Here is a 15,688-nt window from a genome sequence, read left to right as displayed (position 1 = left end):
GCATGTTTGTTATGTAAAGTGGGAGAAATGTTTTACCTATGTTGTCATGTGCAAGTAAATAGGTTTAATGGGAAAGTTAGGCTAATGTTATGTTTATTTGGAAACACTTTCTATGATGGCAATGTCTATAATGTAGTATAGAAATACTTATATTGTGATATAATCTGTTTGCTGGATAATTATAGTAATGAGCACTCATTAATATTCATCATGCATGTATCATAACAATAGCCTGTCACTCACTGACATTGTTTTGCAAGGAGTAATATAAATGTTTTAATTGTGCATTTAATCACTGTTGTAAAGCACCATACTGGGATTTATAGTGACTCTTCTTGCAGAGATTGAATTATACATTTTGCTTTATTTTTAAACAAACAATGACCATTTAAAATAACTTGTAACAATGTTATTTCTGTTATACATTTCAGAGTATTATTGCTGATTATTATGAATGAGTATTACTATGGGAATTATGATATGATCCTTGCTAAAAATGTCACTGAAAAATAAATGTCTTGTGATACTAGATTTGATAAGTAACTAGAAATTGCTTTAAATGAGTTATGATTATTATTTGAAAGCATTACAAATATGAGGAGAGCTTATCGCTATCTTAAGTGTGTTTATAACGCGTTTGAAACATAGACATCAGAGAAAGTGTTTCCTTTTGTTATTTTCCATACATTTAGAATACATCTGAGAATGAGTATTTCCTGCAATGTTTTTCATGGGCCTAGGCTGCATCACAGTCAGTGCTCTTGTTGTTCGTTAATATTTTACCACTGTTAAAGAAGCTCAAAAGCATGAAAACCCATCTCCTTGACTTGAATGCTCAACTTTTCCTGGGGGCAAACTGTACTTTAGTGGCTGTTAAAGAAAGCTCTCCGCCCTCAGCTAAAGTTCAATGGCAAATTTTCTTTTTTTTCACTGTTAAAATGTTGTAGTATATTAATATCTTATGACTGAAATTGACTGTAATGTTGTCATCTGCGGATGCATACAGTATGCGAATACTGTATGTACTGTTATTTGAATGAGTCTGTGTATCTCTGTCTTTTTTTTGCCTTTTCCCTTTCTCCTCAGATTTGGGACAGTCCATATTTTACACAACAACTTGCCTCCTGCCCTTTCTCAGTGATGATATTCTCAGCACTTTGCCCTATACTATGATCTCCACTTTAGCCACATTTCCCCCTTTCCTTCACAAAGACATCATTGAGTACCTGAGCACCTCTTTCCTCCCCATGGCTATATGTGAGTATAATTTAGACAACTGATTAAATAAATTAAGTTCAGATAATAAGTGAATCGTTAATTGTATTTATCTTATTTTATTTAATATATGTTATTTTCTGAACCTATGCTACAATATTGAATGGAAAGTGAAGTACATTTTTTCTTTTTCTCCTCCCTGCTTGTGTGTAGTGGGCTCCACTCGGAGGGAGGGTGGAGTCCCTGCCTATGTCAATCTGTCTGCATCCTCTATGCTTATGATTGCAATGCAGTACACAACAAATCCAGGTAAACCAGCATGGCAGCTGCTTTCCAAGCCTGCATACAAAGATAACCTTTCCTGTAATGTTGTGTGGTAATGGCGCATTCCTTAAGCTGATCTCTTTGTCTTTTCAGTGTATCACTGTCAATTGTTGGAGTGTCTAATGAAGCACAAACAGGAAGTGTGGAAGGTATGTGTCATATAAAAACACAATACAGATATGAGAATATTTGTGTAGAAGCACAATGGAAGAAGCAGTGAGCTGAAGTCATAACATACAGTATGTCCGGGTTTATCCACATTCCATTGGCTTCTGATACAAAAGAAATATTTCATTTCTGGGGGTAAAATAAGAGACGAGTGTGCAGGGACTATGGTCTACAAAGTGCAACTCTGAAACAAATGAATGGTCTTCTACTGTATAAAAATATAATGCTTTTGGTGAATTTATTTTTTGGAAAAGTTCAATAGGCTACCTCCTTTTAGTAGTGCTACCAACATCACGTGGCGCCTTTTGGTTGAACTACTTTAATAGGTTTCAATGGTGGGGTTTGAAACATAAATTTCAGCATTTTAACCATAATGTCCTGAACATGATGGATCTCGTCTGCTCTCTGGAGCTGAGCAGGATCGGGTAGGGTCAGTATTCAGATGGCAAGCCGTCTGGGAAAACCCAGAGCTGCAAGCGTTTAATTAAACATGTATGTACCTGCCTAAAGTGTTAAAAAGTGGGACTCCAGTCAGAAAATATTATATATTAAAGCACACAAGGCAGAGGCATTGTTAAAGACACAAGTACATTTGTTGAAACTTTAATTTTGTTGTGTACACAGAATACAAGGCTAACAATACTTTTAAAAAAAAACTTAATTTGAGGCCAAATTACACCTTTTTTCTAAGTTGTTTCTGTAGTTTAACCAACAGGACACAATTACTAGGTGTTTTTTGTGTAGCACTACACTGTATAATAGTAATGTTATTATATATTTTCCACAATAAATGAAATCACTGTGTTTGTTTCAATCATTTTTCTTTAGAATACCTTTTGTAGTTTTACCAGTTGACCATTTATATGTGAAGTGATGTTGGTTCGGCGTTGCACCTTATAGACGATCTCTGCACACTTGTCTCTCTCCAGTTGCATAGATCAATGTAAGTGAAAACTAGATGTTAGCGTGTATTTCGCTTACTACAGTTGTTCTGAAGTGACTTCGTATGTGTTTTAACAATGATTTATTTATGAGTTGTTGATCCGTCAAATTGAAATCTGTCAATATCTCTACATTACTTTACCGAACTGGCTCTCTCGGTGTTTGTAAACAAAGCACGACATTGCATTGTGGGCAAAAGCCTCATTCTCATATAATATAGCTAGCAGAGCAAACACCAGTTATTCTTACCAAAGAGGTTCCTTTTCTGTAGTCCACTGCTCCCTTGAATCGGTTTTAAATCCTTTACATTTCGCGAACTGTTCTTGTTAGCTTTCTTACTGAGAGGGAAGATCAAAAACTACCGATCTTAACTAAGTGCACTCAGCATTAAACTAGCTTAAACACTGGGAAAATGTGGGGAAAGCTTGCAGGCTCTGTTCAAAGGCAAAAATAATATCCTACTTAAGCTAAAGTAGAACGACATGACATGTTATATATAACTTTATACATCTTTATAAATAATCTAACACATAGCTCCCTCTAAAAACCACTGCTTTTTTAGTACATTTCAGGCAAACTGCTTCTAATGTTTATGCTAACAATATAAAAAGATTTAGCCTAGAGTTGAGCTTCATATAGCGATGCCCTAGCAAAAAAGGCCAATATGCCTCACAAAATTTACAAATAACTTTCAAACATTTTAAACAATATTTTCTTAACATTGACAACGGGCAACATTTAGTTTATACAAAAGGGGTTAAAAGCATGTTGGATAGAAAACCTACAACTAGTTTTCTTCCATTAACTATTATTCGAACATCTTGAAATTGCATTGCTCCTTTTAATTCCTTTTGATGTTTATACTTCACAGGACCTTCTTTATGTTATATCCTACGGCCCATCCCAAGTCAAGCCTCCGGCTGTGCAGATGCTGTTTCATTATTGGCCCAACCTGAAGCCACCAGGAGCCATCAGCGAATACAGGGGGCTTCAGTACACAGGTCAGACTCTCTTACACATTTTCTGCTTATTCTTTCCTTAAACTCACTAAAAGTCTAACCTGTGCCCTATTTTCCTTCTTTTTTTATTTATATAACGCCTTGCGACTCTTCTATTACCTGAATAAGCCTGGAATCCCATCCACTGTCAACACATTGAGTGCCACAATGCCATCAATAAACCGGCTGTCAAGGTGAAGAAAACATATTTCTTTTTGTTAAATAAGCCTTAAACATACAACTACATCCCAGGACCTATTTATGGTTTTGGATCCCTCGTTCTTTTATGTATACAATGCTTTATGCCATATTTTAAGAGGATAAATTAACAACACACTCTGTATTTAAAATCCCTCGATAACCTATTTTGGGAATGCATGGGGCATGTGTCAGACTGCCTTGCTGAGTTCAACTATGCATTTATGTGTGTTTTATTTTGTGAGCCCCTCAGTAAATAAATCAGGGCAGCTGTGGGAGTAGGGTAATGATATCAGCTTCTATGGTACACGCACCAGTCTTTGCTGTCGTTGCTGTGCTTTATAAGCTTTGCCTGTCTTTACTCAACTGTGCTCAAAACTGACAATTAAAGTAGAAACAGGGCCACGGACATGGGCCGGATTTCAATTACCAGGAGCAGGGAGGGGGTACAGGGATGGGGGGCTTAATTGAAAGTGGTGACCCCGTGCAGCCCTTGAGGATAAGGTGGCATCAAGTGAGCACAGTAAATTACAGTGCAGTGCACCATCTGAGCATTGAGGTCAAGAGCATTGAGGTTTAGCACAGGGCCAGGCACAGGTTGCAAGAGAACAGAGAGCAACATATGCACGCAGCCATCCACACAGAGGCGTGGGGAGACAGGTATAGGTGTCACATGATTTATTTGGCAAGATTGTGATGTACTACCCTTGGAGAGCACAATGTGAAAGAGAAAAATGGTTTGCTTAGTAAATGAACAATATGATATTCAATTCTCAGGGACTTATTTGGTGGGAAAGGGATTCAAAAAAAGGGGATGAGATCATTGGAGTTTTTTTGTAATGTGAAAATGATCATTCCACTGCGTGTTTGAATTGTCATGCCCCTATGTAAACTCTTTATGCGTTTTTGGATATTATTCGAAAATATTTCCATATTGTCACACCACTGTAATTTTTGAACAGTCCTTAAATCTTTGTAGAAATGGTTTATTTACTTATAGTTTTTATGAAAATACAATCGTATTCAGTGTGTTCTCTTTTTAAATACCACATCCATGTTCTAACAATACCTCTCTTCCGTTGCAGATGTGTATAGATCCTACTCTTTCTGTTGCCCTTGGAGACAAGCCACCTCCTCTTTATATATGCGAGGAGTGCAGCCAGAGGATAGCAGGGTATGCATCTGTTTCACCTCTTACCTCCATCCCCCTCCTTCAATAGGATGCCATTCAAAACATGCATCACCTAATGCCTGTCTCATTATCCCTCACTTTAACCCAGGGGAAATGCATCGCCATGGTTACATAATTCCCTTGTGCTGATAATGAGAGCATCATCATGAAACTACGCAGCCACTTGTTTCTCTTTTTATCCAGCATGTAGCATGCTAGTTTTGTATTCGACGAGACATTAAGAGAAGATACTTTGTTCCACAACTCTGTAATACCGTTGTTGGTCTGTACATCAAGCAGCTTACTTTACTTTGACCCTTTCAGGGACCACGCTGAATGGCTTGTTGATGTCCTCCTGCCCCAAGGTGAGCGTTCACAAACAGCAAGGTGTTTAAGAGTCTCTCAGTCCGTCTACCTCCCCACAGACTAAGAGACATGCGAAAATATTCAGTAAATGTACAATATAAAGAACGTTTTTTTTCTGAGGATATACATTAAAAAAATCTGTCTCCTGTTTTAAAAAGTCATTTGTGCTTTGCAGTGGAAAAGGTGCAGCTTTTCTTTGCAGTGGGCTGATATATAATGTTACATTATATGTATATAATACTACCATTATTTGAGCTGTATTTCATGTGTTAAAGCTGCTTTATATTGTATATGAGGTTTAAAGCACAGTTTTCATTTTCCACGGAAACATATGACTGGTTGGAATAAAGCTACTTTTGTTGCCTGCACATTTAACATGTTTGTTTAATTTGTCTTTGCAGCAGAGATATCTGCCATCTGTCAAAAGAAGGTAAGATTTGTATTTGTACTGCAACTGCCTACACTCTCATTTGCTCATGTTATCCATCCCACTACAGTTCTGTGACATATGTTGAATATTATCCAATGTTTCCCTATATTTAGGACAAATAAACATTAGCAGTGTGTTTGTTGTCACAGATTACCTTCACTACATCAGAATAATAAAGTCTCATTTGCACAAACTGAACCCAAATCAAGCCATAGCTTTCAATGGTTTTATCTCTGAAAACCGAAATAAATTGAATCTGTTAACATTGTGGGAGAGATTTCACAAAATCCATTTTCACCTAAGATAGGCAGTTCATTCATTTATAAACCTGACATGTTTTTCCATTGAGAAGTCCATTCACTGGAGCGGCTCAGTAAAGGCCACATCATTTCAAATGAAGTTGCTGGGGCATGATGTTTGCTCACTGTTTTTTGATCGCGCTGCTAAGGGCAAGTACTCCCTGCTGGTTTCCAGGAAGACCCGGGGAAAGTGTGAGATGATCTCAGGTACTCCCATCAGGCCTAGCAGCCGCCCTGTGTTGTTAGGGGAAACGGCCTCCTTCCTGGTTTGCCCGAGAGTTTTATAATCCACTACCTCCCTTTTTGATCAGGCTTTGTCACACTCATTTCAGAAACCTTTTTTAAACTCCCACCAGGATTTACACCAGCTCTGCCATCTCCATCTGAAAATAGCTATTTTTTACACCATGAGGCCCAAACATAGAATGTACTGATAATTAATAACAGTAACATCAGGGTTGTGCTTTTGTTGAAAGCTGGATGAGTGAATTACAGAACTCACCATTATATGACAGATATGTTAATTTGATAGGGAGCACTGCATCTCTCTAATGGCACAAGATTAGAGGCTGATCAGATTAGGATGGTCCTCCAGTGCCATCATTTTATTTTTAGAAACCTGAGACACCATGGGGACACATAAAGGCTTTTTTCTGACAGATCATCATCTCTAAACAAATTTGAGAGTACGACATTCAAAGTCAGAGCAGTTAGTTGCTTTTGAGGCCAGAAAATATGTTTATTTTTAGAGGCTTGTCATAATGCATTGTTGGCTGTGATTGTGGCATATTTTTATTTTGTTGCCTAGTGCACAGAACAGAAATAACCTGATCTCCGCCGCCTACTTTCCCCTGTTTTTTGGCTTTGTAGAACTGTAGCTCTCATGTGAGGAGGGCCGTGGTCACCTGCTTCTCGGCTGGCTGCTGTGGGCGCCATGGCAACCGGCCTGTCCGCTACTGCAAGCGTTGCCATGTCAACCACCACAGCGAGGTGGGGGCTGCGGCGGAGACCCATCTGTACCAGACCTCACCCCCTCCCATCAACACCCGCGAGTGCGGAGCAGAGGAGCTAGTGTGCACTGTTGAAGCTGTTATAAGGTACATCACAGTGTTAACACAGCCGCAGTTAGAGGGCATACGCCTGCAATGCTGTGAAACATGGTGTCACGACATTAGATAATTAATGTATATGCCGTGTCAGGATGTTTGTTTGTGTGATTTTAGTTTCTCCCCTGCTCTTTCTCCATCAATATATCCCTTTTAATATTTCTTTCTGCCTCTGAAAACCCCGTTATCCTCTCCATATCCCTCCAGTCTTCTCAAGGAGGCAGAAATTCATGCAGAACAGCGCGAGTTTGAGATGAACAGGCGTCGTCAGATGGGCCTGTCTGCCTCCCACCACTCCCTGGACAACATCGAGTTTGACAACAAGGAGGACGACCAGCACGACCAGCGGCTCCTCAGTCAGTTCGGCATCTGGTTCCTGGTGTGTAATCACTGCTGTGTCTGTCAATAACAGGACGTTTTGAGATAAGGATGTTCGCAGTGCATGGCCTCTTATCAGTACAGTGTTGAATTCATGGTTACCTGACTAATTAGTTTGCTTGTCTGGGCTTCACTCATGTGTATCTGCAGGTGAGCCTGTGCACACCCAACGAGAACACGCCGACAGAGAGTCTGGCTCGGCTGGTCAGTATGGTTTTCCAGTGGTTTCACTCCACAGCCTACATGATGGACGATGAGGTTGGAAGCCTGGTGGAAAAGCTAAAGCCTCAGTTTGTCACCAAGTGGTTAAAGACAGTGTGCGATGTGAGATTTGACGTCATGGTGATGTGTCTGCTGCCCAAGCCTGTTGAGTTTGCCAGGGTAAGGCCACAATCCAGGTCAACAAAACACACAATTTGATTATATTTCTATAACAGAAATAACATTAACATACAAATAAGTTTTGTTAAGATTGAACATGGTGCACTTTTCAACAGCTCTCTATATAATTAATTCAGCTTCTTACTGAAGCCAGGGGTTTACGAAACTAAGTAGTGTAAGTCACCATCTGAATTATCTTGGCTGTGTTTGATTCAAGCCCCTCCATCCACACATTTCCCAGGTCGGAGGTTACTGGGACAAGTCCTGTAGCACAGTGACGCAGCTGAAGGAGGGCCTGAATCGGATCCTGTGTTTGATACCTTACAATGTCATCAGTCAGCCGCTGTGGGAGTGCTTCATGCCTGAGTGGCTGGAGTCCATCCGCACCGAGGTGCCCGACAACCAGCTCAAAGAGTTCCGAGAAGTGCTCAGGTACATCCATCACCTCAAGTGTTTGCATGTTGTAGTTGTTATTTTATAAAGACATTTCTTGTTCCATGTAAGCAGGGGTAAATATGTTACATGTAACTGTGCTTATTCTCATTATATACAACATTTACTGACAATCTAAACATTTCAGTTGTGTCACTTGCTGGTGTTTTTAATATTAATCGTTGACATCACGACATGACGTCAAAATATTTCCAGTGAAGATTTTTTTTGTGGCCCAAACATTAAAGATAAATGATTGGTGTGAAGTCCACAGAATCAGGGAAATCAGTCTCTTTCCAAAAATACTACTTCAATGGTCTATAATGCATGACACTAGCTTTTAAAGCACAGACCATTTTAAGATTGGAGGGGTGGATACATCTCTCAGCTTTTTATTTTTCTTGAAAAGAGTTGCTGATACAACTCAGGTGCCTGTGCACAGAACCAGGAAGTAATAAGCTTAACTTAACATAAAAACTGGAAACCGGGGGAAAACAGCTAGTTTCACACTTTAAAAAATACACCTTGTTTGGTAATCTGTGCAGAAATGAAAATGTAAATTAAAAACGTTGTGGTTTTAGTTTTCATGCAGTCTGGTATTCACAGCAAAATAACACGGATATGACTGGGCCTGGCCCCCTGGCTGTTAGCCGAGTCAAACTACAATTTTTGTTTTCTATTTGTGTGTACTGAATAAACAAACAGGAGGAGGTTATATCAGGAGTCAGATAAACATTACTGATTGTGTAACAGTTTCAGAGGAATGTTATATTCTGTTCTGCCTTCTGCTTACAGTAAGATGTTTGATATTGAGCTGTGCCCGCTGCCCTTCTCCATGGAAGAAATGTTTGGCTTCATCAGCTGCAGATTCTCTGGTTACCCAGCGTCTGTGCAGGAGCAGGCTCTGCTGTGGCTGCATGTAAGCACACACACACACACCCCCACACACACACATGCATGAACACACTGTCTCGTGTCCATTTCACATCCTGTGGTTCTGTCCACAGTGCGTGTGAATTGAACAGGTTGTCATAGAGTGTGAGAGTCTGAGCAGGGGCTCTGCTGAATATGGATCTGGGTCACTGAAGCAATCTTAGAGTGATAGGAGCGGTTTTGCCTTTCATCCCATATGCACTCACAGCTTGCTGCCTGTATACATGGATCAGTTTCAAGTTTTCTGTCACAAATAGGAGATTGCATCTGCCCTCATAAAATAGGGCACATTCAAATTAGACCAAGAAGAAGGGTTTTTTTCTCTGCATAGTGTACCTCTAGAAACCCACACTACATACACAGAGCATCCACCCCTTAAGAGGGAACGCACACAAACTAAATACACAAGGCACTAGCAAACTATTGTTGGAAAGGTGAGACAGAAAACAGGCAGGGGAAAAAAGGCAGGAAGTAAAATAAGACACATGATGAGAATGACTTCAAGAGATGAAACAGGGTACAAAATCCCACCTAACATGACTTACTGAGTAACTTGAAAATGTCCTTCTGGAAAATGACATTGCTGAATTATTAATCAATGCTTTGATCAGTATGAACACCCTCTATTGTATTGGGAAAGTGGCAGACCTTTTGGTATGTAGGAAAACAATTTGTTTTAGTTATTAGTGAGATTGAACCCTTGTCTTGTTTGGACCAGGTGCTGTCGGAGCTGGACATTGTGGTGCCTCTTCAGCTGCTAATCGGGATGTTCTCCGATGGAGTGAACTCTTTGAAGGAGCTAGCCAATCAGAGAAAGGCTCGCGCCTCGGATCTAACTGAAAACACTGGGGCTCGCAGGGTGAGGGAGACAGGAATGCCAAAACGTCAACCTAAAACATCACCTGACACATTTGGCTGTTGGATTATGACACTTTTCTATTCTTCTCTCTTTTATACCTTTCATTGATATGTGATGTATGCTACCATGGTAACAGGCAATGTCTAAATATAGCTCCTTTTAAGATCTTATTTTAACTTGACTGTGATATGGATTTACCTTTGAAATTTAAACCAGAGCAACTCTGCACGCATCATGTCATTATAACTGTGACAGTAAACAGGGGCACATGAAGATTGAAAGACTGCCAGAAGCACAAAATGGTTTGAATTTGAAATGAAAAACATATACTCTACTTTATAAAGTGATGTCCTCTTTGCTTGTAGGTGAGCGTGGTGTCAGATCCAGGACGCCGCGGGCAGCATAACACCCTCAGTCCGTTCCCCAGCCCCTTCAGGAGCCCTTTCCGTAGCCCCCTGCGCTGCAGCCCATTTAAAAACCTGGGTCACGCCACTGGCCACTGCGCTCTGGATTTGGACTGTGATGATGATGACATGAACCTAGGCTGCTTCATCCTCATGTTTGACCTCATCCTAAAGCAGGTGACCACACCTTCCCCCCCAATAAAAGCTAAAATAATCAATTTCCTAAAGGGACTATTCGTGTTTCTCAATGGTGATGATATTTTACAAAGGGAACACTTTATTGCCATGTTTTTATGGTCACTTCTCTTGCTGTTCCAGATGGAGCTTCAGGATGACGGTGTGATGCTGGGACTAGACAGCAGCCTGGGGAAGGATATCGTGGGCATCGTCAATAACGTCTTCCAAGCCCCGTGGGGGGGCACTCACACCTGCCAGAAGGATGAGAAGGCCCTAGAGTGCAGCCTGTGCCAATCCAGTATCCTGTGCTACCAGCTGGGCTGTGAGCTCCTGGAGAGGCTGACCCCCCGAGAAGAGATTCGCCTTGTGGTGAGACACAGCATGAATTTAAATTTGTCTCATATAATTTAATTCTGTGCATTAAGCAGGGCTTTGAAATGACTCCCATGTAAACCCCCCATGTCCCAAATATCAATGCCAAAAACACTATACCAGGCTGAGTTGATGTTGTTATACATGAAAATATGTCCATAAATAATTTCAACCTCTGTCTCTTTTGTTTGTGACAACTAACAGACATTTTAAATTATGCAATGACAATCACGCTCAGCTGATTTACTGATAAGGATGACACATATAAATGAGAGATCATGACAGTGTTTGATTTGCTCTGCAGGAACCTACGGATTCTCTGGAGGAGACCTTGCTAATGTCAGCGCCAGATTTCTCCTTCGGTGCATCAAATGGAAGTGCAGAAGGAGACAACCAAAATGGCGTGAACACCGAAAACCCCAGTAACAATTCTCCTGATAACCCACGTGTGTATCAGTTCTGTACACAAAGTTAAACATCTTTAAATGTGTTAGCCATGACTGAAAATATTTGTGGAACTTTTCACTGCCAGAAGAAGAGCAGTCTTTCTTAAAGTTACAATTCCCCATTTAAAAAAGCGTATTTGCTTAAGCTAAACTATTTTGCTACACCTACCAGTTGTTAGATGTAGCTTTATATTTAAAAGAAAAATGTTCAACATTTTGGCAGACATGTTTATTTGCTTTCTTGCCACCAGTAAGAAGAGAAGATTGATACCACTCTCATGTTTGTAAGCCTATGGTAAACAAAAGCTACCCATAGCAGCTGCTAAGGGTAGCAAAAGACAATAAAAGCAGCCTCCCAGCCCCTTTATTTCTATCTATTTTACACCATATCTCATTTGTTTAACCACACAGTTTCACTGGGATTCAAGTCCCTTATTATTTCTTAACCAGGAAAAACTAATCTTGAAAATGATGGAAACTTGTCAGGAAATACGTCTTTCCCACTGTTTCCAGTCTTTATACTAAACTGAGCTAAAGGGATTAGCAGATCTAGTATTACATTTACCATATAGAAGTACAAGGGGTATCAATTTTGGACTTGTGTTTGCATCCATATGTGAAAAACTCATTCAGTTGTTTCTAACACCACACTCTTCCTTCCAGCCATGAAGAACAACTCTGATAAGAAGTTCTGCTACCAGCAGCTCCCTGTGTCTTTAAAGCTCATATACACCATTTTACAGGTACATGTATAATAAAACTGAGAAAAAAAGAGACCTTTTCAAAAATATGTTCTCTGATTGACTTGAGTCTCACATTTTGTCTGTATTCAGGAAATGTCTAAGTTTGAGGAGCCTGACATCTTGTTCAACATGTTGAACTGTCTGAAGATCCTGTGTCTCCATGGAGAGTGTTTGTATTTGGCCCGCAAGGATCACCCTCAGTTTCTGGCATACGTCCAGGAAAAGATGCTCATCCCCAGGTGTGTGCTGTCAGGCTTTTTGATTCGAAACTGTGGGAAAATGTTTTATTCATGTTAGATTTTCTGCTTTGATTTAGATGTATTGTCCCATAGAGATATTTGTTTTTACAGTCACTAAAACAAAAGATATACACACAGCAAAACTGAAAAAACATAGCAACTGAAAAAAGAGATGGCAACAGATCAACCTATGGCAACATACATAGGTGTAGATAGTACACAAAAACTCCTTGACAGCAATGTGTGCATTTGTGTTTCAGCCTGTGGTCCATGTTGAAGTCAGAGTATTGCCAGCTGGCCTCCCTGGCTGTGCCTCAGCTTCTCCACGCTCTGTCTCTGTCACATGGGGCGGACATCTTCTGGAACCTCATCAACACAAACTTCAACAGCAAAGACTGGAAAACACGATTTGAAGCAGGTGAGACATGTGTAGCTCATGGTGTAAAATAGCATAAATTGTTATCTGCTTTCTGTTTCTCAATATGATAAATAACACCTCATCAAGCTCATCATTAACCTGACATTATTTTTTTGTGCAAGCGAGGTAGTAATGAATGAACCATTAGACGACCCCCAGTCTGCTTATGTAATATGCTACCTAAACCACTGCCTCCCCATATCTCTTGCTGTTGTCATGGTTACCGTGTGGCTCAAACTGGCGGTATAGAGGAATTGTGGGATTAATATGTGTTTTCCTCGCCTTGTGATTGGCAGAGAGGGGCTGTATGACCTTGAGACAGGGGCAGAGGACAGGTTGTCTGAGTCAGTGTATATATTAAGGGAAACAGGAGAACAATTGAACTGACAATATCCCCAAAACATGGTTAACATCTCTGAAAAGGTGTACAGATATTCGCCTTTTGTGTATATAAACACCATCAAAATGTTAAAATACATTCAGTCAGTGTCTCTATCTAGTAAAATGATGAACAACACAAAACCTAATGGTTTATATCATCATATCTACGTGGAATGATAATGTTATTACACCCTCTTATTAGCAGTGTTGAAACAGATATAATTATGGGCGTAGATCATTCAAATATAGCTTTTATTTATATATTCACAACCTTAAATGTGAAGAACAAGCCATGTTGGGCTGTTCTGGAATTTCTTTTTTAAACCCCACACTGACACCTAGTGGTCCACAGTATGTGGTATCCATGAGTCCTGTGTCGGTGAAAGTTTATTGATTTCAGCCAAAAAAAAGAAGCGTCTATAATAGATTTTGATCCAAGTCATAGTAAAGAAACAAAACAAAAAACAACCTTTTTTTTTTAAAGACCAAATGCATTCTTATTTTATCCACACAGAGGATGTGGGACGTTGTGTGGTCAATATCTTTGTGAATGTGAACATCATCCATCATTATAGCTCAGCATTATACTCAAAACTGTCTTTTACCACCTTTTACACCAATAGAGAAGATAAGGTATGAGACTCTGTTTATATATTTTGCATTACAATGACACACACAACAGATATTATGACATTTGGAAATTTTGTTCGTAGAAAAACTGTACTTATTATTAATATCATTTGTTAACATTTTTCCTAAATTCTTTAAAAAACTAAATCCATATTCATACCCCCATGCATTATGAGAAGACAAATATGCTGACATGGAGAGCCAAGTAACACATGAATATATCTTCTTTAATGTTTATTATATCGAGGTAATTATGGCCGAACCTGTGGAAGCTCAGTTGTCTCTGCTTATTGTGTGATCTGTTCCTGTTAACTCTATATTCTTATGTTAACCCTCAGTGGAAAAGGTAGCAGTTCTGTGTCGGTTCCTGGATATCGGTGCTGTGACGAAAAACCACTTGCTGAAATATTCCCTGGCTCAAGCTTTCTGCTGCTTCCTGGCATCGGTGGAGGACGTCAACCCAGCTGTGGCCACCCGGGCCCGACTGCTGCTGGACACCATCAAGAGGCCGGCCCTGCAGGTGACCCTGTTAGGCCCCATTTAAATCCAAATGTTATTGGACTTTAATGAGTGTTATCTAAGTGCTCATGTCCCTTTGTGTGTTGTTTATTATACAGGGGTTATGCCTGTGCCTGGATTTCCAGTTTGACACTGTTGTGAGGGATCGGCCCATTATCCTCAGCAAGCTCCTGCTGCTGCACTGCCTGAAGAAAGACATTCCCGCACTCAGCTGGGAGTTCTTTGTCAACCGTTTTGAAACGCTATCTTTGGAGGCTCAGCTGCACCTGGACTGCAACAAGGAGTTTCCTTTCCCTACTAGTATGTAGCTGTCCCCATTCAGAAGTTTTTACAGCTGCTCCCACTAACCTGCATGTTGCTTGACAGAAAATAACATAAACACTGCTCTAAATTATACTCTTTATTGACAGCCATCACAGCAGTAAGAACCAACGTAGCCAACCTCAGTGATGCAGCAATGTGGAAGATACGGCGGGCCCGCTTCGCCAGGAATCGCCAGAAGAGCGTGCGCTCCCTTCGGGACAGTGTGAAGGGAGCCCCACCAGAGTCTAAACGGGCGTTTTCACTCCCTGAGTCACTGAGCAACCGTATTCGTGAGTAGCACAGATTCGCCTCTCAATGAATCTGACCCTGTGTCACTGTCATTCAATCTGTGGTTGAAAAGTGTTTGCAAAGCCTCTAAAGAGCCTCATAGTTGATTTGTTGGAGCTGAAAATACAGATATAAAACTTGAATGTATCTTTAGATCAGTTTATAATCCATTTTGATTTAGAGAAGCACCTACTGTCTGTGTTGTCTTAATGTGGTGATTACAGCCAAATCCTATTCCTTATGAGTAAAACCAAATACTCATCTATTTGCAAATACTATTCGACCAAAGATGAGCCATTTTCCTAATGTTTCTCTACTCACATGTTTGTTCATGTCACTTAAATGTCTAAATACCACTTTGTTTAATAAAGGAGTAGCTCCCTATCATGTCATTACTTTCATCGTTCTGGGAGATGTTTCAAACATGATGTGGTCATTTGATATTTGTGATTGGCCTTTATTGTTGATGACACTTGGACTTTACACAGTTTTGAGGTCATGTGTTGTTTTGTGTGTTTATTTGTGTGTGTGTGCACATGTGTTGGGTGGCGATGAAGCTCAGACATGT

The 15,688-nt window shown here is 40.1% G+C and overlaps 1 protein-coding gene across 1 annotated transcript in view; it reads left to right on the top strand.

The window, feature by feature from the left end:
• The window catches only part of LOC134881045 (protein unc-79 homolog), a 32,276-nt gene that overhangs the window by 5,380 nt on the left and 11,208 nt on the right, over positions 1-15,688 (top strand). The window contains exons 4-26 of the mRNA XM_063908160.1: positions 1,087-1,257; positions 1,429-1,524; positions 1,633-1,688; positions 3,521-3,650; positions 3,777-3,841; positions 4,931-5,019; positions 5,341-5,381; positions 5,784-5,812; positions 6,982-7,208; positions 7,425-7,596; positions 7,746-7,976; positions 8,218-8,408; positions 9,204-9,327; positions 10,060-10,200; positions 10,566-10,781; positions 10,923-11,150; positions 11,458-11,599; positions 12,263-12,342; positions 12,433-12,581; positions 12,842-12,999; positions 14,349-14,530; positions 14,628-14,829; positions 14,940-15,122. Coding sequence (XP_063764230.1) covers positions 1,087-1,257; positions 1,429-1,524; positions 1,633-1,688; positions 3,521-3,650; positions 3,777-3,841; positions 4,931-5,019; positions 5,341-5,381; positions 5,784-5,812; positions 6,982-7,208; positions 7,425-7,596; positions 7,746-7,976; positions 8,218-8,408; positions 9,204-9,327; positions 10,060-10,200; positions 10,566-10,781; positions 10,923-11,150; positions 11,458-11,599; positions 12,263-12,342; positions 12,433-12,581; positions 12,842-12,999; positions 14,349-14,530; positions 14,628-14,829; positions 14,940-15,122 — 3,303 coding nt within the window. The remainder of the gene's footprint in view (positions 1-1,086; positions 1,258-1,428; positions 1,525-1,632; positions 1,689-3,520; positions 3,651-3,776; positions 3,842-4,930; positions 5,020-5,340; positions 5,382-5,783; positions 5,813-6,981; positions 7,209-7,424; positions 7,597-7,745; positions 7,977-8,217; positions 8,409-9,203; positions 9,328-10,059; positions 10,201-10,565; positions 10,782-10,922; positions 11,151-11,457; positions 11,600-12,262; positions 12,343-12,432; positions 12,582-12,841; positions 13,000-14,348; positions 14,531-14,627; positions 14,830-14,939; positions 15,123-15,688) is intronic.

Source organism: Eleginops maclovinus, chromosome 19, assembly GCF_036324505.1.
Source record: "Eleginops maclovinus isolate JMC-PN-2008 ecotype Puerto Natales chromosome 19, JC_Emac_rtc_rv5, whole genome shotgun sequence".
Classification (NCBI taxonomy): domain Eukaryota; kingdom Metazoa; phylum Chordata; class Actinopteri; order Perciformes; family Eleginopidae; genus Eleginops; species Eleginops maclovinus.
The sequence above is the reverse complement of the archived record's forward strand: the minus strand, read 5'-3'. Positions and strand labels throughout refer to the sequence as shown.